This window comes from Lampris incognitus, chromosome 7, assembly GCF_029633865.1.
Source record: "Lampris incognitus isolate fLamInc1 chromosome 7, fLamInc1.hap2, whole genome shotgun sequence".
NCBI classification, from domain to species: Eukaryota; Metazoa; Chordata; class Actinopteri; order Lampriformes; family Lampridae; genus Lampris; species Lampris incognitus.
The window spans coordinates 1,502,112-1,523,586 of NC_079217.1; the positions used below are offsets into that span (position 1 = coordinate 1,502,112).

Below are 21,475 nucleotides of genomic sequence, written 5' to 3' on the forward strand. Positions count from 1 at the left end.
TCCCTAAAATTCTGCCCAATGTTTGCATCATTCATAAAACTTTACATAGTGAAACATTCATCAACGTTAAGGCCCCTATTTGGTACATTTTGGAATGTAAAATAAATCTTCAGGTTTGCTTTATACCAAATGTAGTGAAAACTGAGGTGGTCAAAATTATCAGCCTCCATGTGATTTTTTTGCTTTCAAACCACACCTGAGCAATCAATCAGCACTGAGCTTGACTTAAGGGACTCCAATAACAGGGCTAGTGGCACTTGAACACTTGATTGAGAGGGTCTACCCTTAAATTCTTGGTGAGAAGTAATTTCATCATGCCAAAAAGTAAAGAAATCAGTCTGGAACTCAGAAAGAAGATAGTGGATGCTCATCTTAAGGGGGAAGGCTATGCTGCCATTTCCAAGAGTTTCACAGTGTTTAGAACAGCTGTGCGTTGCATCATTGCAAAGCACAAGGAGACAAATTCTGTTAGAAACAAACCTGGCGTGGTTGAAAGATTGCAAGATTTAAAAAACATTGGAGAGGAAAATAGTCAAAGATGTCAACAACATTCCCCGGATCTCTGCCAAGATGATTGTTGCTGAACTGGCCCCTTCCGGACTTGATGTTTCAAGTAAGACTGTTGTGAGGGCTCTTCATCGTGGTGGGCTTCGAGGTCATCGTCCAAGAAAAACTCCATTGCTCACACAGCGGCACATCAGAGCCAGACTGAAGTTTGCCCGTGAACATTTGAAACATCAGTCCTTTGGTCTGATGAGATTGAACTTGAGCTGTTTAGGCACATGGCTGTTGCTTTTGTTTGGCAAAGGAAGGGAGAGGCCTTCAATCCTAAAAACACAGTCGCCACAGTTAAACATGGTGGTGGGAGCATAATGCTGTAGGGCTGTTTTGCTGCTTCAGGCACAGGGAACCTTGTTCGGGTGCATGGGATCATGAAGAAAGAAGATTATGTTGACATATGTCAAGAAATCTGCTGCCAGTCTAGCTTTAGGTCGCTGCTGGGTCTTCCAGCAAGACAATGACCCGAATACATCCAAGTTGGTTCAAAACTTTTTGAAGGACACCAAAATCAAGGTCCTGGAGTGGCCCTCTCAGAGCCCAGATCTCAATCCTATTGAGAATCTGTGGCGGGAGCTCAAGGTTAATGTCCATGCTGGAAAACCACGCAATTTGGATGAGCTGGAACAATTTGCCATGGGAGAATGGGCTAAGATCCCTCAAGAGACATGTGCCAACCTAGTTAGGAACTACCGTAAGAGCTTGTTGTCAGTTGTGAGTCAGAAGGGTTACACTATTGACTATTAATTGTCAGAGGGCTAATAATTTTGGCCTTGTCATTTTTGTTTTTTCTTGTTTCAATTCAGCACATCAGTTAAATATCTTAATCAAGCTTAGTGGAGATTTTCTTTGTTCTTTTGGAAGACATTAAACTATAAAAACTTTTGGTTATGGTCATTTCCATGGAAAAGTTAAGGGTTTTGTTTGATTTCATAAAAGGGGCTAATAATTTTGACCTTGACTGTACACTGAAGCAAATAATACAGACAAAAAAGCAGTTGTATGTCGCGCGTACTCCACCCTCTAATGGGCCTCACTATTGGTTTACCCTTCGAGGCTCCGCCTCAGCACCTGAGGCAGATTATTTCCCTCACCACCCAATCAAGTGGTAGGACCTAAACAGCGCCCCACCACCTATAAAACCCTAGTGTCTCTGCTTTTCCCCTCCCCCTTTTCTTTTTGTTTTTTTTCCCCCTCTTTTTCTCCCCAATTGTATCCGGCCAATTAACCCCGCTTTTCCGAGCCGTCCCGGTCTCTGCTCCACCCCCTCTGCCGATCCAGGAAGGGCTGCAGACTACCACATGCCTCCTCCGATACATGTGGAATCGCCAGGCACTTCTTTTCACCCGACAGTACGGAGTTTCACTCGGGGGACATAGCGCATGGGAGCATCACACTATTCCCCCCAGTTCCCCCTCCACCCCAAACAGGCACTCCGACCGACCAGAGTAAGCGCTAGTGCAGCGACCAGGACACTTACCCCCATCTGGCTTCCCACCTGCAGACATGGCCAATTATGGCTGTAGGGATGCCCGACCAAGCCGGAGGTAACACGGGGATTCGAACCACCGATCCTCGTGTTGGTAGGCAACAGAATAGATTGTCACGCCACCCGGATGCCTTTGTCTCTACTTTTAACTCAGCCAGCTTGAGTATGGATCTGCAATTTTCTACTTTTCTGTCACCCTCCGGTATTGCAGTTTTGTCTACCCCAATCAAGACTTGCTCCTCGTGCTCCACTGAGATGTCTCCTCAGACAGCCACCAGACCCGTTTCTTTTGCCTCAGTTGGCATCATCAGGAGGAAGCCGAGACCTGCTCTGCCTGCCTCCCTCTCCTCCGGGTGGAATATAAGAAAATGCAGAAGTTTGCCAAGTCCTTCCACCTCTCCCTGTGCAGGCTGGGTGTTGGTGAGTGAGAAGATGGCGCGGCCCGCTCTAAAAATTGGGACAGGTATGACAAGGAGGACTACCGTCGTGTCTTCGGGGAAGTGGACCCAGCCTCTCTCTTCCTTGACAAGCCTCGCCTGTTTTCTTCGGCTGCTGAGAGGATGGATACCCTGCTTCTGCTGTCTCCTCCCTGGGAAGACTTTACTGTTGGCCTTTGTGCCCAGTCACATGGTAGGCCTTGCCCTCGTGTGCCATGTCCCAAGATGGCACCCCTCTTCCACTATACACAGTGGGAGTGGGCCTCTGGCGCCAAGACCCCAGCTGTGGCTTATGCTCCCTACTGCTTCATGGAAGGATGGGAGTAGGACAAGGCAGTGCCTCTTACCGAGGATGCAGTCAGGGTCTGCCTCCTCCCTTTAGCCTCCCTCTAGCCAGACAGTTGGCCGTCACTCCCCGTTCTTGACCACGGCTATGCCTGTGCCTCCCAAGTGGTGGCACTGACTGGAATTTAGCTTTTCTGGCTGGGGCCCTTGACAAGCTCACCCATGACCACAAGCGGTCCAATCTGTCTGCTACAGAGATTACCTAGGTCCAGACGACTGCCGCTGCCATTCTTTGGATGTCCCAGGCCTTCGCCATCAACGGTGGCCACGTCATGTGTGCTACACAGGTGGAGTACAGGCATCTCTGGCTTTTATAGATCCCCACCCCTGCCTTCTGTTTTGGTTCATTTTTAGTTTGGTCTATTACTCCTTACGCCATATTTTACACTCATTCAATTTATTTTCTGCATTTATTTGTATTTTGTGCATTGAGTGTAAAGCGCTTTGTAACTGTGTGTTTTTAAAAGTGCTATATAAATAAAACTTTGCTTGCTTGCTTGTTGTCTCCTGTTCAGTTACTCCCTGGCTCCATGCACGTTCTCCAAATGGGTGGAGACTGGTGCCACTCAGGGTGAAAATCTTGACTTGTATCAACAACAGGCTGATTCTTGCTGTCTCCCCACAAGAAGCAGAAGCCCATACAGCCCTGGTCATCCATCATATCATGCAACTTGGCTTTGCCATCAACCCCACCAACAGCCGAGCCAGCAGAGGCCTTACCTCGGTCTGCTCTTGGACTCTCATGCTATGATGGCGCACCTGTTAGAGGAGAGAGGAGTGTGTAGTAGCATTGTTGTGGCGGACTCAACACATTTTAACCTCACTCTCAGTGCCGGCAGGGAGTATCATGTCTCTCTTTGGGATGATTTCAGCAGCAGTGGTGTATCTGGGGCTACTACACACGACGAATCTGCAACACTGGTTTGCGTGGCTGCAGCTGAACCCAATCCGAGACAAACAGTGCGAGCTCTACATCCCCGCACTGGCACGGAGAGAGGTGAGATTTGGGGACCCACTCGGCCATCTCTGCAAGGGAGTTCAGCTGGGGTGCACCCCCCACAAAGTTCAGACCTTCACAGATGCCTCCCTGGCTGGCTGGGGAGGGACCCTCAGCCAGGCCAGCTTGGGGGGCTTGTGGTCTGGCACTCCTCGTCACATAAACTTTCTGGAGCGCACGGTGGTTCAGACGGCCCTTTATCACTTCGCTCCTCAATTGAAAGGGAAGCATGTCATGGTGAGGTCAGACTCCGCCATGGTGGAGGCTTAGCTGACAGACAAGGGGTCATCAGATCCCTGGCCCTGGCACAGGAGGATGGCTCTCCATCCTGACGTGGGCAGATCGCCACCTCTGCTCCTGGAAAGCCCACCATGTTCTGTGGTCACTCAACGTGGGGGCAAACAGGATGTCCAGAGGGGGCCCGCTCCAAGAAGAATGGAGCCTTTCCCCGTACATAGATGATCAGATCTGGCATCGGAATGTTTGAATGGTGGATTACCTGTTTGCAAGCAGGGAGAATACCAAATTACCCCTGTGGTTCTCTCTGAGAGCGAGCGAGTGACACCCCCCCATTGGGGTGGAAGTGTCAGCTCACCAAGCGTGGCCTCCTGGACTGCTGTACATGTTTACACCCCTCTGGCTTATGATGCAGCCGTTTCTCAGGATTCGGATGCAACACCTATCGGTGATAGTTGTGGCGCCAGGGAGTCTGGGCACCTGGTGGGTTCCAGACCTAGTTCAGCTGACAGTAGTGGGTCCGTGGCGGGTCCTTGACCTGCCCACGGCCCTGCAACAGGGACAATCCTCTCGCACCCAGTTTTGGAACAGTGCCTCATGGTTTGGAAGTTGAGAGGATGAGATTGAGTGAACTAGGCCCCCTGAGGCGCACATCGCTACTATTCAGAATGTGCGTGCCCCTTCCCCCTCCAGGGTTTATTCTACACACTGGAAGGTTTTTCCATCTCATGCGAGGCCAGGGACCTCAATCCACATTCCTGCCCTTTGCAGGATGTTCTGCAGTTCTTACAGGACCTGTTTGATAGTGGCCACACTGCTTCCACCTTTGGGGTGTTTGCAGCAGTGATGACAAAGGGCCATGATGGGTTGGCCCCTTCACAGTCAGTAGCCACCCTTTGATCAAGCACTTCCTGATGGGGGTCCATAGGCTGGGGCCCCCTACTCAATGCTTTGTTCCTCAGTGGGACCTGCAGACGGTTCTGGCCAGGTGGACTGGCTCACTAACTGGATTTGTGACGTAATCCGCAGGAGTTACGATGCAACGGGCCACCCCGCACCTGAAGGCCTTGGGGCGCACTCTACTAGGGTCACTGCATCTTCTATGGCACTTTTTAGAGGCATGTCAGTAGAAGATCTCTGCTTGGCAGCTTCCTGGTTCTCCACTTTGACTTTTGGGTGAGGATATGACTGCTGACTCAGTACCCCATGCGGTGCTCGGTGCATGGCCGGGGGGATGGGGGGCGTCTTCATCCAACAAAGAAGTCAGCCATGTCAAGACCTCGGTGGGTTGTTGCAGTATGGAATGAGACCCTCGGGTGGGGTAGTGTGCAACCGTTGGACTGCTGCTGTGGTGCAGTATGGTATGAGACCCTCAGAGGGGGCAGTACTCAACCGTTGGACTGCTGCTGTGTAGCGTGTTATGTTGGCTGTTGTCTGACTAGTGGCAGTCAGTCCCAGCTGGGATGACACTCATCCCTAATGCCCTTCACATTAGGCGTGAACCAATAAGGAAGCCCGTTAGAGTGTGGAGCACGTATGACTTAGAAATAGTAGTTACCCTGGCTGTAACTCCAGTTCTATGAGTACGTGTGTAGCCCTCTAACCTCTAGCCCAGCTGCTCCCAGTCTCTGTTGCCGAGTTCAAAGGGATGCGAACAGCGGAGACGCTGGGGTTTTATAGGTGGTGGGGCGCTGTGTGGCTCCTACCACTTGATTGGATGGTGAGGGGAAAGATCTGCATCAGGTGCCAAGGCAGAGCCTCGAAGGGTAAACTAATAGCAAACCCCATTAGGGTTATGCGTGTACTCATAAAACTGGAGTTACATTCAGGGTAAAAACTAATTTCTGTCACTGTGATGTCAGAAGGCCTTCAAGGCCCATTTCAGTGAAAAAACACCTTTTTCCAGCTCTAAGTTTAGCTAACAATAAAATGTGTTGGTGAATATCACAATATTCACTCTGAAAATTAACCAATGAAATGTGTAAATCTGTCTCCTAATAAAAGAATATGTCTCAAAGTAAAACCTGTCAACTAAAACAAGCTCCAGCTACATCTACATGACATGATGGGGGGGGGGGGGACTGAAGATTATAGTACAACTGCCACAATTTGGTGCACAAATGGGTAGTGGAAACAAGGCAGCCCACAAGACAAGAACACTTCTTGTATTGTGATGCAGTGATGCAATTGGTGTATTCTTGGATATTTGGCTGCATTAACAGCAATAGCTACCATTCAGTGCAGAACAAACAATGGGTCTGATTGTACACAAGTGACCAAAGGAGTAGCTTACTCTCCATGCACACTGACACATATACACATTGTTCAAAAAGCCCTGAAAAATGCCCCGCCTTGCACATATACACAGCAAGTTTCCAATGACAAATCCTCTCATTAAATAAAATGTGGCAGAAACACAACCATTAGTATATTGTCAACTACACTGTCACGAGTCTGGTTGTCACTGGCTGGTTACTAATATTAGCTAGAGATGGCCAGTGAAATACAAATAAACCATTAATTTTGTTCACACATTTTTTTATCAATGTTGTGAAGGTCATTTTTAGCAGAGACGGATGCCTCAGTGTTCTCATAACTTAACTGCCTGCTCCTAAGCAACTGAGAATTAGGCTACTGCTAGGTCTACCTTGGCAATCTTAAGACTTCATATACTATGCAGCTTTAGCAAAGTTACGTGCAAAAAAACTGTTAATGGGGTATTAAGTGTTTTATCAATCACACCAAGTTTTTGAACCCCTTCTGTGAAGTCATTAATATGAACCATGTGTTTTGCTAGATAGTATGTAATGGCATTGGCCATTTCTTCCCAGTAGCGAGTGTTGATGCATAGGGATGAGCTTTCATAAATGCTGCCATTATGGGGGCAACCTTGTTGTTACTTCACTGGTGCTCGATGAGAAGGCATCCTTGTTGATCTCTTCCTTAGCTTTCCTGCCCATCCACTCCATGCACTCATACTCACCATAGTGGTGTTTTCATAGGTTGCTAACAAAATGCTAATGGTGCCCTTGTGTGTGTGTTGACTTTACATATGCAGAATGACTTTAAAGCTGCCACTTCTTGACAATGTAAGCATAATCAAATTTCAATAAAAAGACAACAGTATCATTTTTAGATGCTACTGTTGCTTCTTAGTATTAGAAGTAGAACCGTGCCGCTAATATTGATATTATTATCATTATTATAATTATTTATGTTGAGCTTGCCCACCATAACTAATATTGCCTTTCAAAACCAGGCTGCACTAAAGTGGTTCTCAAAGAGTAAGCATCTTTACAGGGTGGCTGAGTCTCTGAATGACGACTACATAACTGCACAAAAAGGTAGAAGTGGTCACCAACACAACACGAAGAATATTTTCATTAAGGTCCACTGAATATACCAACATTGAGGGGGAAATAAATAAAAGCTTTGGTCATATAGATTCATGGCTCACATAAGATCAACTGAACTGATATTCTCACCCAAGCAATTATTAACTAGGGCCGCCCCGAACACTTGCCTGTGCAATAATCAAATTAAACAAATTACAGCCTTAGACTATAAAAACTAAATTGCTCATATGTTTGCTGTTTACCACATGCCGGCATTAGCCTGTTATTGTAATTAATCATTATGCTATTGAGAGACAAAGGCAAAATCAAACTTCAAGGTATTTCCTTTTTATTGCAACCAGTGCAGTGCCCATCTGGGTGTAATCCTCCCTCCAAACAAAATGTGGGTTGCAATGGCAGAGTGGCGCTGTTCCTACAGTCGCCATGAGCCTATGTATGCATGTCCTTCGATTTTCTGGACAACTGCTCATCCAAAAAACTTCACACTTGACACTTGGTTCCTCAGCAATACACTCGCCAAATGTGATGTTGATTGGATGAATTGTTGTCAAGAATAGCCAAGGTCAGGGCGTCTGGGTAGCGTGGAGGTCTATGCCATCGCCTACCAACACAAGGATTGCCGGTTTGAATCCCCGTGTTACCTCCGGCTTGGTCGGTATCCCTACAAACACAATTGGCCGTGTCTGCGGGTGGGAAGCCGGATATGGTTATGTGTCCTGGTCGCTGCACTAGCGCCTCTTCTGGTCAGTCAGGGTGCCTGTTCAGGGGGGAGGGGGACCTGGGGGCAATAGCATGATCCTCCCACATGCTACATCCCCTGGTGAAACTCCTCACTGTCAGGTGAAAAGAAATGGCTGGTGACTTCACATGTATCAGAGGAGGCATGTGGTAGTCTGCAGCCCTCCCCGGATCAGCAGAGGGGGTGAAGCACTGACCGGGACAGCTCGGAAGAGTGGGGCAATTGGCCGGATACAATTGGGGAGAAAAGGGGGAGGGGGGGGGATGGCCAAGGCCAGTCAGATGGAGGCATTTTAGTTAAACTGGCTACAGAAACACTTTCAAAGTGAAATCGGTTGCTCACGACAGAACAAAGAAATGGGCTTTTTTTTGGTCAGTGCAGATCTTGATATGAAATCTTAAATAATTAATGGCATGCTGCATTCACATGGACGCTGTTTTTAACATGTTTCCTGTGCCGTTTTGCCAACTACCATTAAACCCCCCCAAAAAAACATATTTTTTTCAAATACTGATTTTACCATCGATTACCATGGCAACAATCGAAGGCTTTGAAGCGTTTAGGTTCGAAGCATTTTCTTTTTTCCCCCACTTCGTTTTTATATTTATTTATTTATATTTAATATATTTATTTATATTTTATTTTATAAATCCATGTAATTCTTTTTTATCCTGGGTTTTTGTTGTTTTGTTTTTTTACATTGTGATGCTAGTCACATGACTCGGGTCCTGGACTGTTCCGGTGGCATCTGGACACTGCTTGGCATCCTCCTCATCATATTCTTCATATATTTTATAATTCCATTATAATTGTGTTATCCTCTTTCAATGTTGTATTGTGTAAACTGTGTGAACACAACATCATTGCACGTTGAGCATCTTGGGAGAGAGATCCTCCTCTGGTGCTCTCCCTGAGGTTTCTTCCTGTTGTTCCTCCATGCTAAAGGTTTTTAGGGAGTTGTTCCTTATCTGATGTGAGGGCCTAAGGACAGGATGTTGTGTTGCTGTAAAGCCCACTGAGGCGCATTTGTAATTTGTGATATTGGGCTACACAAATAAAACTGACTTGACTTGACTTTAGGTCAGCCCTATTATTAACACACTCAACCGAAAAGCGAACTTCAAGTGCAAAAAATGCAGGGAGTTTGGTTCTGAAGACGCTATAGTAGCTCAACTTGCAGGGACAGCATAAAATCAGCAGTGTAGGTTGGTCAGATGAAGTTTTACTGTAACTGTGATACAAAAATGTACACACAGTAATGTACCTGGCACACAGAAACAATCTTAACAACTGGAAACCCATTTGTCTTTACAAGAGAATCTGCTGGAAGTCTTTCTGGTGGACGCAGACAACTAAACAAATAAGAGTAAATCCCTACAGCGACCGGGTGGTGCAGAGCAGAAAAGCACAGCATCAGCCTGAATGTACTTTTCATCAAGGCTGATCAGAACTGCTGACACTGCAACTCTTCAGTGATCATGACAGCTAGTTTACATTGCTCTCAGGTAACTATTAAAACTGTGTCAGACTGCTCAGAGTGTTGACAAAGGAAATGTCCTCAGTGATAAATGGACTGGACTGCAAGAGCACAGTCTTACTGACGACGTGCTCTTGACTATGTGCTCTTGTGGTATTCCTTCACCCATACTGTTTGTGAAAGTGGGAACGTTAATGCCTCAGGAAGTCCCTAACAAAACACTGGTACACTCCATGTTCATCAGGAGGTCAATGGCCAAATGTCAAAGTATTATGGGGATTCTCATCATCAGATAGTATACAATGCACTTGAATTCTGGCTAGCTCTTGCAGATGAGATTCTTCATACCTCTAGGGACCTATTCTTCTGTTGATGAATAAACAGCAAGATATTTCTTACGAATTGTGGATTTTTAATTAAAACGAAGCAAACTAACCTTCACAGGAACCGAACAGGAGGTGAGATGGACTGTGTGGGGAAACTCAGTTTACAGGCATGTATGAGCAAGTGAGCATGTCTGGATGTGTATGACACTAAAAGCCGAACTTAGTAGAGCTTAGGAAAACTAATAGGGAAAGACACTATCCGAGTCAAAGGCAGGCTGCAGATAGAAATGCTGATGAAAATTATCCACAGGGATTTTAAACCTATCATCGATGTCTGTGCTGAACAGCTTAGCCTCAGAGACGTTCATTATAAACTTGTTTGTCTCAACATAAACACTTGTACAGAAACAGAAAACATTGCTTTTGGATCAGTCAGTAGGCACTCAACCAGCTTCATGAATACATGCATACAGTGCTGACTTGCTGCATTAGGCAGGTAAGCCACTTCCAAAGTCTTGCCCTAAAAGGGAAAGTTCAACTATTTTCAACCTTATCTCCATGTACGTGTGAAGAGGATAGCACGTGAAAATCACCGTTTCTGCACCTCTGGAGCAGCAGTGAAACTTTTGGTTTTTTTGGCCAAGTGACGTATCATGACGTCGTTTGGAGGCTGGGAAAACTACAGCCTAGCAGGGTTTCCAACACTCCAGTCAACCCTAAACACACTGTTCACTAAACACATCCATGTCGGCCACACTTCTACGTTTCCCGCGGTGTAAATTATGTCCCACAGCCCTAGTGCAGAGGATTTTATGGACAAGGATACAGAGTCTTACACGCAATGCATTCTGGTACGTGTAGGCACTGTGGGAAAGACCGTGAGCAGAAGCACACACATTTCTCTGGCAATATAGTACACAGTGAGGCCTTTATTGCTTCAATAAACGACATTACTCAACAGTACTGATTGCGGATACACAAACCCATATTCTGGCTTTGGTGTTCTAGAGTCTATAGATCTAAGAGGTAGCACTGATGGCAAACCCGAGACTTAGCACTAAGAAGCCCATTTACAGTCTGTGACAAAAATTAATACATAGCTGGCTAAAAGTGAAGTTGGCTGACTCTTCACATCCCCTGACATCAAGATGCCCATTAAATCCCCTTCAGTTTATGCAGCTAGAGGGTAGGAGACAGGTTAAGGACTGATTTTGTAGCTTGAGGCAGTTGTGACATAGATTGTGCACGTGACAGCAGGCAACACTGTGTGTCAGCCACATTGCAGCAGTGTATCCCTCAACGTATGAACTTCTTTTATATTCTTTGCCATAATGTTAACATAGTTCAGGAAGCCTTCCACAAACAAAAATAAATTCAGCTGAATCCAGTGGTCTGAACAACCCCCGCGGATGCATCCAAAATTTTTCTCCCAACATCTCTAACACCTCTCCCTCCATCATCAACACCCCTCTCCTACCAGAAAATAACATGAAGGAGAAAAGAGGAATAATGGAATGCAGGACAGGAGCAACTACAAGTGCAAAACATTTTGGGACAGTTTATATGCTGCTTCATCATCACTGATGGATGTCAGTGTATGGAGAGATCATAAATTTGATTATTCCAATACCAAGTGGATGCTACCTAGCAGCTTCTGTTCAATTATTATAGCGCCTTTGGTTTTGTTTCTAAATTATGGGCCTAATTTTGGATTGCACCTCAATGAAAAAAACAAAAACAAAAACAAACAAAAAAACCACCTTATCTAAGCAAATAAATAATAATCTTCTAAATAATGAAAGCTGTTATGTATGCTCAACATGAAGTTTTGCTCTCATTAGTAATAAACTTGCTGCATAGTGTATCTGGTGTAAAAACATAATCAAGCTGGCATTTCCCAAGTTTGTTCAGTTGTGTTGATGTCTGGTTGTAAACATGATGACAGTAGTCACCCGTCACCCAGTGAAACGACCTGCTAGAGAGAACACACCTGGGTATCCCCTGCTTAAGGACATTTCAGGAGATGCTTCTATTGTCTCCCTCATTATTGAGACAACAGGTAACATGGAAGCACAGATTTCAGTTTCTGGGCCACAAGCAATGGGAGCAGAGTGTCAAGAAGCTTTGAGACACCCCACCAGATGTCAGTTAAATCTTAAGAATTGTGAGATGTGACAGGAAAAAAAAACTAGTTGGGGATCCACTATGGGCGAACTCAACACCTTGTTGAGTCCTTGACTGACAAACTTGAGGTCATTTTGAGGCTGTTGTTGCCATGAAAGCATACAACTTCAACTCTATCTTATCTAGAGAATGCTTACTTGCCATTATCCTAATTGTGTCTGGCTACATGATAAACTTAAACCAAAGGTGTGGAACATAATTCCAGTTGCCACTTGAGGTCATATTAGCTGTGGGATGGATATGGAATATGGCCATCGTGTATCTAACTGGCTCGATGAGGGCAGGAAAAGTATTCAGCTTGAGAAATGTCTGAAACACGCCCAGCGATAGAACTGAGTAAAAACAAAAATAAAAAACAAAAAAGACTACTAATAGGGTGAAACCTGTTCAGACTTAGGACTGTACGTGAATCTTCCTGCCAAGCCACCAGACTAGAAGCTGGTTCTTATGCAGATGAGTCCAGTTAGGCTACGTGGAAATGTTCATTTCCATCCAGGTAACAATTAACAGCCTTCACTGGATGACTCGCAGAAACCCACAAGGAGGCCCCGGGAGCGGTCCGGATGACAGCTCGGTGGGTGAATACTGTGTAGCGTATGAGCAGCCTGCAATCCTTTAGCAGGCGGCTAAAGGTCACCTATTAACACGGCTGGGAGCAAAGTGCACAAAGTAGGCCGCCGGGGGATGAAATCTATTCCCAGGCTTCCTTCCCCATGAAGCTTTCTACCTTCTACAAAGCCAGTGCGTCTGCACTCGGGCTGTGCAGCAAGTGGAAACCAACTGGACCTCCCTGTTTGTTTTGGCTTGCCCGGATCGGTGTCAATACAGATCACCCCCACCCACACGCACACCTCTGAAAACAAACGTCTGGACAGGAGACCGGGGAGAAACGCACGGAACCCGACGCACGGCTGATGTTGTATTACATACGGTAGTTAGAGACAGCATGAGCGACTCCACCAAACGTCCCGGCCGGCCAGCCAGCCAGCCAGCCGGCCAGCCAGCCAGCTAGCCAGCCAGCCAGCCAGCTAGCCAGCCAGCCAGCCAGCCAACCAGTCAACCAGCCAACCAGCCACCCAGCCAGCCAGCCAGCAGTCACTAACGTGTCGCCCCTTCACTTCAACCCGCTCGCCAGGCGGAACTAGCTGCTCATCAGCGACCTACCTGTCCAGAACCTGGTCACCTAATGGCCCGGTTACTGCAGCCTGACACATGCACACAACTGCCACAGGGGAGACATGAGCCACCCCTGCAATAACGCTCAGGGGCTGCCGCCGACCGCCAGTGACGTGCATGATAACTAATAATCTGTCAAGCGTTAGCTAGTAGCGACGGGACCGTTAGCCTCCGGTAGCTCTGCGGGCTGGGCGGTGCTGACAGCCCGGAAGGGGGGAAACGCTCCTGTGTGATCTGACATTTAGTCAGCCACCGTTTGCAGCCACCTGCTCCGCTGGGCGCCCAGCACCGTCGGCGGGGTGAGCCACGGCTGCTCGCTAGCCTGGCGCTAGCTAACAGAGGCGGCGCACTAAGCTAGCTAGCTAGCTAGCGCTAATGCAAGTGTAATGACTTTAGCCCTCTTACCTCTCCTGACGGCCTCGTCATACGACAGGAAGCCTATCCTCGATTCTTTGGCCCCCATGCTCCCTTCATCTCAGTGGAGGCGTCATGGAGGAAACGTGGCGGCTGGCGGTCTTCGGAGGCGCCCGGCGGCTCCGCGGTGGAAACCCGATTTCGGCGATGTGTGTCGGTGTGTTGACTGTTGTGGCTGCCGTGTTCTCAGCGACGCTCCTCCTCGCCGACGCCTCCATCCTCGGTCACATGACCACAGACGCACGGGTCACGTTATTCTCAACGACCGGAGGTGACACGGAGACAGGCGCGGTTCGGTTCGGCTCGACTCCGTCCTCGTCCTCCACACGCGCGCTTGGCCAGGAAGACGCTCGCAACCCGATCCCGAGCCGCGTTCACCGGTCCCCTCATGCTGCTGTCCGAGGGGCTCGCCGTCCCGACTCGCTCACACCTTGGTCTGTAGCGCCCCCTATGCGCTCGGAAACTGGCCATTCTGCTTCTTCTTCTTCTTCTTCTTCTTCTTCTTCTTCTTCTTCTTAGTCTTTATTGGCGGTTGGCAAACAACGAAATGGCGCATTACTGCCACCAGCTGGTATGGAGTGTTGCTCAGCCTGGCTATTATTTACGCTACCCCCCCAAAACCAAACCGAACCAAACCGAACCGAAACGAAACAAACCCTTCAAATCTTCTTAATTAAACTAGTTACTCTAGGAAACCGAAATGCGACAGAAGGGTACCAGCAAGAGTTAACGGGAAGGTTTACAAGATGGTTGTGAGACCAGCTATGTTATATGGTTTGGAGACGGTGGCACTGATGAAAAGACAGGAGGAGGAGCTGGAGGTGGCAGCGATGAAGATGATAAGATTTTCATTGGGAGTGATGAAGAAGGACAGGACTAGGAACGAGTATGTTAGAGGGACAGCTCAGGTTGGACGGTTTGGAGACAAAGCAAGAGAGACAAGATGGAGATGGTTTGGACATGTGTGGAGGAGAGATGCTGGGTATACTGGGAGAAGGATGCTGAATATGGAGCTGCCAGGGAAGAGGAGACGAGGAAGGCCACAGAGGAGGTTTATGGAGGTGGTGAGGGAGGACATGCAGGTGGCTGGTGTGACAGAGGAAGATGCAGAGGACAGGAAGAGATGGAAACGGATGATCCGCTGTGGCGCCCCCTAACGGGAGCAGCCGAAAGTAGTAGTAGTACCCTAAGAAACCGACACAACGTTTTATGACACTCTGCTGAATTCTTCTGTAGAAATCTCCTAAATCAAGTTGCATTTGTACTGTAGCGAATTCGGGGGACAGCGCCACCGCAGGAAGTGCCGCGGCCGGGAAGCGAACCCGTACCGCCCGCACCGCAGGAGGCATCGCTAACCGCTAGACTAAGGGGTCAGACCCGCCAGTCAGCCAGCGGCGGCCAGCGTGTCTCCTTATCCATGCACGTTACAGTATGTTCCTGGGATTTGGAGTCAGACGCCTTCTGTCTGTCTGCCTCGTGTTTCTGACAGTATGTCCTACCACGCCCTACTGTGTCTCCTGGCCCACACCAGTCACGTCTGCCTGGACTGTGTCCGCCTGTTGTGAAAGGTGTTCTGCCTAGTCCAGGGTGTCCAAGTCGGAGTGTTGAAATGATTGTCTCGTCTCTCCTGTCCCTTCCTGCACACCTCGTTTCTCCCACTTGCCTTTGACCTGTGGAAACCCACCGCCCTTTCCTCTCTTCCTCCCGCTGCTTCTGCCACCTTTCCCCCAGTCTGTGCTTGATGATGCTCTATTTCTGTATTGTTTAAAGTAACTACCAAACCGATGTGATTATGTTGTGTAGCCTTCTTTGCGACCTTATCTGCTACTTCATTTCCCTCAATGCCAGTGTGACCCCCTACCCATAAAAACGCTACTGTAAGACCCATCTCTTGAGTTCTACATAAGGTTTGTTGTACCTCTATTAAAATGTCTGCTCTGCTGTCTGAACGACCGTATTGTCAACTGGCTGGTGATGAACTGGAGTCTGAACAAATGGTCTTGTTTCCTGGATCCACTGCACTGCTAACAAGACTGCAAGCCTTTCTGCTGTGGGTGCTGGTCTTTCCTCATCGATCCTTTCCCCTGCTTTAATATGAAATCTGGGACAACAGATGCTGATCCTACTTTATTTACTGAACTCTTTCATGCTTCTGTATAAATCTGTACGTAACTGTGGTGAGTATCAATATAAGCCTGCGTGGCATGTGAATCATAATTAAACTCTGTATCTTTATTCTTCTTTTCTAATAGGGTGAACTGTACGGTGGCATCTGGAAGTGTCCCAGCTGGTATTGCTGGCAGAGGCGCTGTTGGACCGATGCTTAATGAGCTACTTCAAGTTCTGCTGCTTTCTGTGTCATTGTCCCTCCAGAGCTTTTTGTTTCCCTCCCCTCCTTTACCCAACAAGGGGTCAAAGTGTGTAGTGTTGGATGAGCCTGACTATATGGCCCTGTAAACTCACCCAGTAGTTCAGGGAGAGCTGTATCCTCCTCATTGCTAGTGGCACCTCTCCCGTTTCCACCTGTAACGCTGCTGCTGGGCTCGTTTTAATGCACCTGTGCGTCACCTCAAAGCCTGATACTGCATCTTATCTCACTTCTTTAGAGAGGTGTTGCCTGCTGACCCACACACCACACAACCGTAATCTAACACCGACCCATTAAACCACTGTATGTGGCCTTCAAAGCAGTTCTGTCTGCCCCCCCCACCCATGCACTTCCAGCTACAGTCCTCATCACATGTGGTACCTTCTTACATTTGTCCAGTGCTTTGTGAATATGTATAAGCCGTGTCATTCTGTCATCAAACCATATCCCTGAAACGCAGCATGGTTCCGCTGTCCCAGTTGTGGATGATGTGATTCTGGTTTTGTTTCAGCATCAGTTCTTCTCCTTTCCCAGTTGTGGACGATGTGATTCAGGTTGTGTCTCATTATCAGTTCTTCTCCTTTCCCAGTTGTGGACGATGTGATTCAGGTTGTGTCTCATTATCAGTTCTTCTCCTTTCCCAGTTGTGGACGATGTGATTCAGGTTGTGTCTCATTATCAGTTCTTCTCCTTTCCCAGTTGTGGACGATGTGATTCTGGTTTTGTTTCAGCATCAGTTCTTCTCCTTTCCCAGTTGTGGACGATGTGATTCTGGTTGTGTCTCATTATCAGTTCTTCTCCTTTCCCAGTTGTGGACGATGTGATTCTGGTTGTGTCTCATTATCAGTTCTTCTCCTTTCCCAGTTGTGGATGATGTGATTCTGGTTTTGTTTCAGCATCAGTTCTTCTCCTTTCCCAGTTGTGGACGATGTGATTCTGGTTGTGTCTCATTATCAGTTCTTCTCCTGGTGAAGATGCGCATCCTCCAGCGCTCATACAGCGCGTGTGGATGGATGGCTTGCCTGCTTTTTAGTTTCATGGCGGGTGATAACGCCCCCTGCGGACGGGCTGGGCAGCGCCGCCCTGCCGCGTTGTGTTTGCGCCCTACTCCACGTAGCGCAGAGCGCGGTGTCTGCGGTGCGGCACTTCCTAGGCACCGCTTAGGACCACAGACGCCGGGTCATGTGTTTACTTGTCGGCAACTTTGGACGTCGCCGACAGATTACGTCATCTTTGCTCCGGAATGGGGGAGATCCCCCCCCTCCTCCCAACTTCTATCAGGAAGCAGACGCATTTCCGCACATGCGTTGAACGCACCAGGTTTCGGCGTCGTAAAACTTCCCTCCTAGAATAGGAAACCGGAAACACGACAATAACGGAACTGAACCAGCGTTATCAACAACAAACATGCCTTCGCGCTGCATCATGCCTGGATGCGAGAGCTACAGAAAGACGCGAGAGGAGGGAGTAAACCTAAACTACCATCGATTACCAACAGATGTGATAAGGTGCAAAGAGTGGCTCCGAGCGATAAACAACCCCAAATATGACGAGAACACACCGATACCAGAAGTGGGAAATCTACGGGTGTGCTCTTTGCATTTTGCTGCAGGTGACTATAACAGGAACTTACAGTCAGAGTTGATGGGCGGGTTCATCAAGAAGCTGCTGAAAACATCTGCTGTGCCCACTCCCCTCGGAAGCGACGTTTGCCATGGAGAGGAAGAGCCCCCGGAGAAGCGAGGTCGAATAGAGGTCACACTGGGTAGAGTATCAGGGGGGCAACAGACCCAGCCAACCCAGCCCAGTCCACCTGTACCTGAGGCAATACCACCAACAGATGCTACTTTTAAGCTGCCAAAAGTTACTGTTGCATGGTCGCCTTGTACAGTTAAGGGTGCTGTGAGTAGACTATCAGGGGGGCAACAGACCCAGCCAACCCAGCCCAGTCCACCTGTATCTGAGGCAATACCACCAGCAGATGCTACTTTCATGCTGCCAAAAGTTACTGTTGCATGGTCGCCCTCTACAGTTAAGGGTGCGGTGAGTAGACTATCAGGGGGGCAACAGACCCAGCCAACCCAGCCCAGTCCACCTGTATCTGAGGCAGTACCGCCAGCAGATGCTATTTTCAAGCTGCCAAAGGCTACTGTAGCATGGTCACCCCTCTACAGTTAAGGGTGCGGTGAGTAGACTATCAGGGGGGCAACAGATCCAGCCAACCCAGCCCAGTCCACCTGTATCTGAGGCAATACCACCAGCAGATGCTATTTTCAAGCTGCCAAAGGCTACTGTAGCGTGGTCGCCTCATACAGTTAAGGGTGCTGTGAGTAGACTCTCAGGGGTGCAACAGACCCAGCCAACCCAGCCCAGTCCACCTATATCTGGGGCAATACCGCCAGTAGATCCTGCTTTCATGCTGCCAAAGGTTACTGTAGCATGGTCACCTCATACAGTTAAGGCTGCCGTGAGTAGAGTGTCGGAGATGCGACAGACCCAGCCAACTCAGCCCAGTCCACCTGTATCACAGGCAAAACAGCCAGAAATGCAGAAAATACAGACAAAGCTTGTAACGACTGGACCTTATCGTAGGAGCAGAATACTTCATGGCCCCTGGAAAAGAGTTGGTGATAACCTTTTACGAGGAAGATTTACACGCCTTCCCAAAGCGATGATGGGTGTGCCTAGCTTAAAGGACGCTATGGTTGCGGAAGTGCTCAAACTGGTGGACAAGGAGTGTAGGACTCTGACCAGTCTGACCTTCAACTCAGTACTTCGACAGACCAACCCTGTGGCTCTAAAGAACTTTAAGTGGATGAATGTGATGGATGAGTGGAAGAAAACATCACCCATTTTTCTGAAGTTCCTGCAACATGCAAGTGCAGTCTTTGAAAAGGCAACTATAAAACAGACACCTGCGCCGAATGCTACATCATTAACAATGGTCATGGGTGGAGCTTTACTCTTAAGAGCACGTTCAGCCTGCATGAGTGCACCAATGTACATAAACTCACAGATCCTGCGACAGGGAGGGGCCAAGAAAAGTTGTATTGAGCGACTCAACAGATTTGGCATCTGTATGTCAAACCACAGGACCCTGGTGACACTTAAGGACATGAGCAAAACATGGAACAGCAAGGTAGTCCGGTGGAAGAAAAGAACAGGTACTGCAACACATAATCCAACTGAAGAAACCAGTGATATGACCCATGAAGAAGTGAATAGCGATGTTCATCAGTCGACAGGGATGTACGTTTCGGTAGCAGCAGAATGTCTGACCCACAGATGCCGGTATCAGATTATGGACTCACCCCAACAACAGTTAATCAATTGATGCCCTCTCAAAAGACTTGCCAGTTCTGCAAATTAACCATTGGGGTAGCCAGTAAGATGTGCCGACATTGCAGAGCCAGGCAGCCTTACAATGCCAAGTTGCAGAAGGCGAAGGAAAAGCTTTTGGAGCGGAAGGAGAACCAAATAAACAAAAGCATAAACAAAGTGTATGATGCCACTCATTTAGTGCTCCGTAAGTGGGACCTTTTGGATAGATACCCTATCCTCTTGCTGGGCAAGAGAGTAGGACAAAGATTTGTGGCTGAGTCCCTCTGTCCTCGGCCCATGCTCAATGAAGAGGAAAGAGATGGTCTCCTCACCATAAAGAGGATATATGAAAGACTTCTTAATGTGACTGTGCCATCTGAACCTGAAGCCGACACTGGACAGACTCCAGCAGCTGACCCTCCTGCCGTTTCACCAGCTGTGGTGACTGCCCCTGAGTCCGACCCTATGGTCACCCTTACACTCACTCCTGTGTCCTCCTCCCAGGCCCCTCCTATGTCTTCCCTGGCCCCTCCTATAGCCTCCTCCCTGGCCCCTCCTGTGTCCTACTCCCTGGCCCTTACTTGTTCTTCCTCACTGGCCCCTACTGGTTCCTTCTCCCTGGCCCCTACTGTGTCTGACCTGACCACTCCTGTGTCCTCCCTGGCATCTCCTGTTTCCTCCACCCTAGCCCCTACTGTGTCCTCCCTGGCCCCTTCTGTGTCCTCCCTGACAACGCCTGTATCCTCCCTGGCTACTCCTGTGCCCTCCACCCTAGTCCTTACTGTGTCCTCCCTGACCCCTACTGTGTCCTCCCCGGCCATTCCTGTGTCCTCCTCCATGGCCCCCCCTGTGTCCTCCCTGGCCCCTTATGTGTCCTCCTTCTGGACCCCTCCTGTATCCTCCCTGGCCCCTACTAGATCCTCCTCCCTGGCCCCTACTGGTTCCTCCTCCGTGACCACTCCTGTGTCCTCCCTGGCTCCTCCTGTGTCCTCCACCCTAGCCCCTACTGTGTCCTCCCTGGCCCTTCCTATGACCTCCCTGGCCACTCCTGTGTTTTCCCTGACAACTCCTGTATCCTCCCTGGCCCTTCCTGTGTCCTCGACCTTAGTCCTTACTATGTCCTCCCTGGCCACTCCTGTGTCCTCCTCCATGGCCCCTCCTGTGTCATCCTCCCTGACTCCTCCTGTGTCCTCCCTGGCCCCTACTAGATCTTCCTCCTCTCTGGCCCCTACTGGTTCCTCCTCCCTGACCCCACCTGTGTCCTCCCTGGCCCCAACTCTGTCCTCCCTTCTAGCCCCACCAGTGCCCCCCTGTCCTGGCCCCTACTGTGTCCTCCCTGGTCCCCACTGTGTCCTCCTTCCTGGCCCCTCCTGTGTCTGTGTCACCATCACAGAAAAGAAGACAGTCTCTTTTCCTGCTGAAGAAAGAGGGAGGCAGGTTCTATTGGGCCACGTAGCGGTATAATACAAGCGGTGGCATCCTTGCTGTGGATGTGGAGCCAGTGGAAGGAGAGCTGGGAGCCAAAAGAAACTGTTATCGTGTGACACATTCATTCACCACAACATATGTTCCTCGTAATGAGTCTCAATAAATTACTTGAAAACACGGTTGTGGTTTGTCATCTCCTTGATGGCATCAGCCAACCCTGCAGTTGCCAAATTCATAATTTAGAAAATGTTTCATGCTTGGTGATATTGATTTCTCATTATTTATAATGTCTTGAAAAAGCACTTTATTCCCAAATGTATTCAATAGGTATTAATATGGTTTTTTAAAAGTTTTTATTCATTAGGTTTTCTCTGCAAAATGTATTTTATGAAAGTGAATAGGAAATTGTAGACTTGAAAGACAGTAAAATAAACTATTTTGGCAGGGAAATATTGTCCATAACCCCTAATTCAATCACTAGCCCTGTGGAAATACCTCTATTGCCCAAGAAAGTGCATGTATGTTGGAAGGGCTGTGGGCATTCTTCATTTCCCTCTATTTTGGCTCTTAACAAAGGGTGGAAATATAAGCTGGAATTTACTTGTAATTGCACAATGCACCCG

General features: G+C 48.3%; 1 protein-coding gene across 1 annotated transcript in view; it reads right to left on the bottom strand.

The window, feature by feature from the left end:
• usp32 (ubiquitin specific peptidase 32) overlaps nucleotides 1–13,896 on the bottom strand; it is a 107,379-nt gene extending 93,483 nt beyond the window's left edge. Inside the window, exon 1 of the mRNA XM_056283434.1 lies at nucleotides 13,727–13,896. Within this exon, the coding sequence (XP_056139409.1) occupies nucleotides 13,727–13,784 (58 nt within the window). The 5' untranslated portion in view covers nucleotides 13,785–13,896. The remainder of the gene's footprint in view (nucleotides 1–13,726) is intronic.
• Between the last annotated feature and the right edge of the window lie 7,579 nt (nucleotides 13,897–21,475).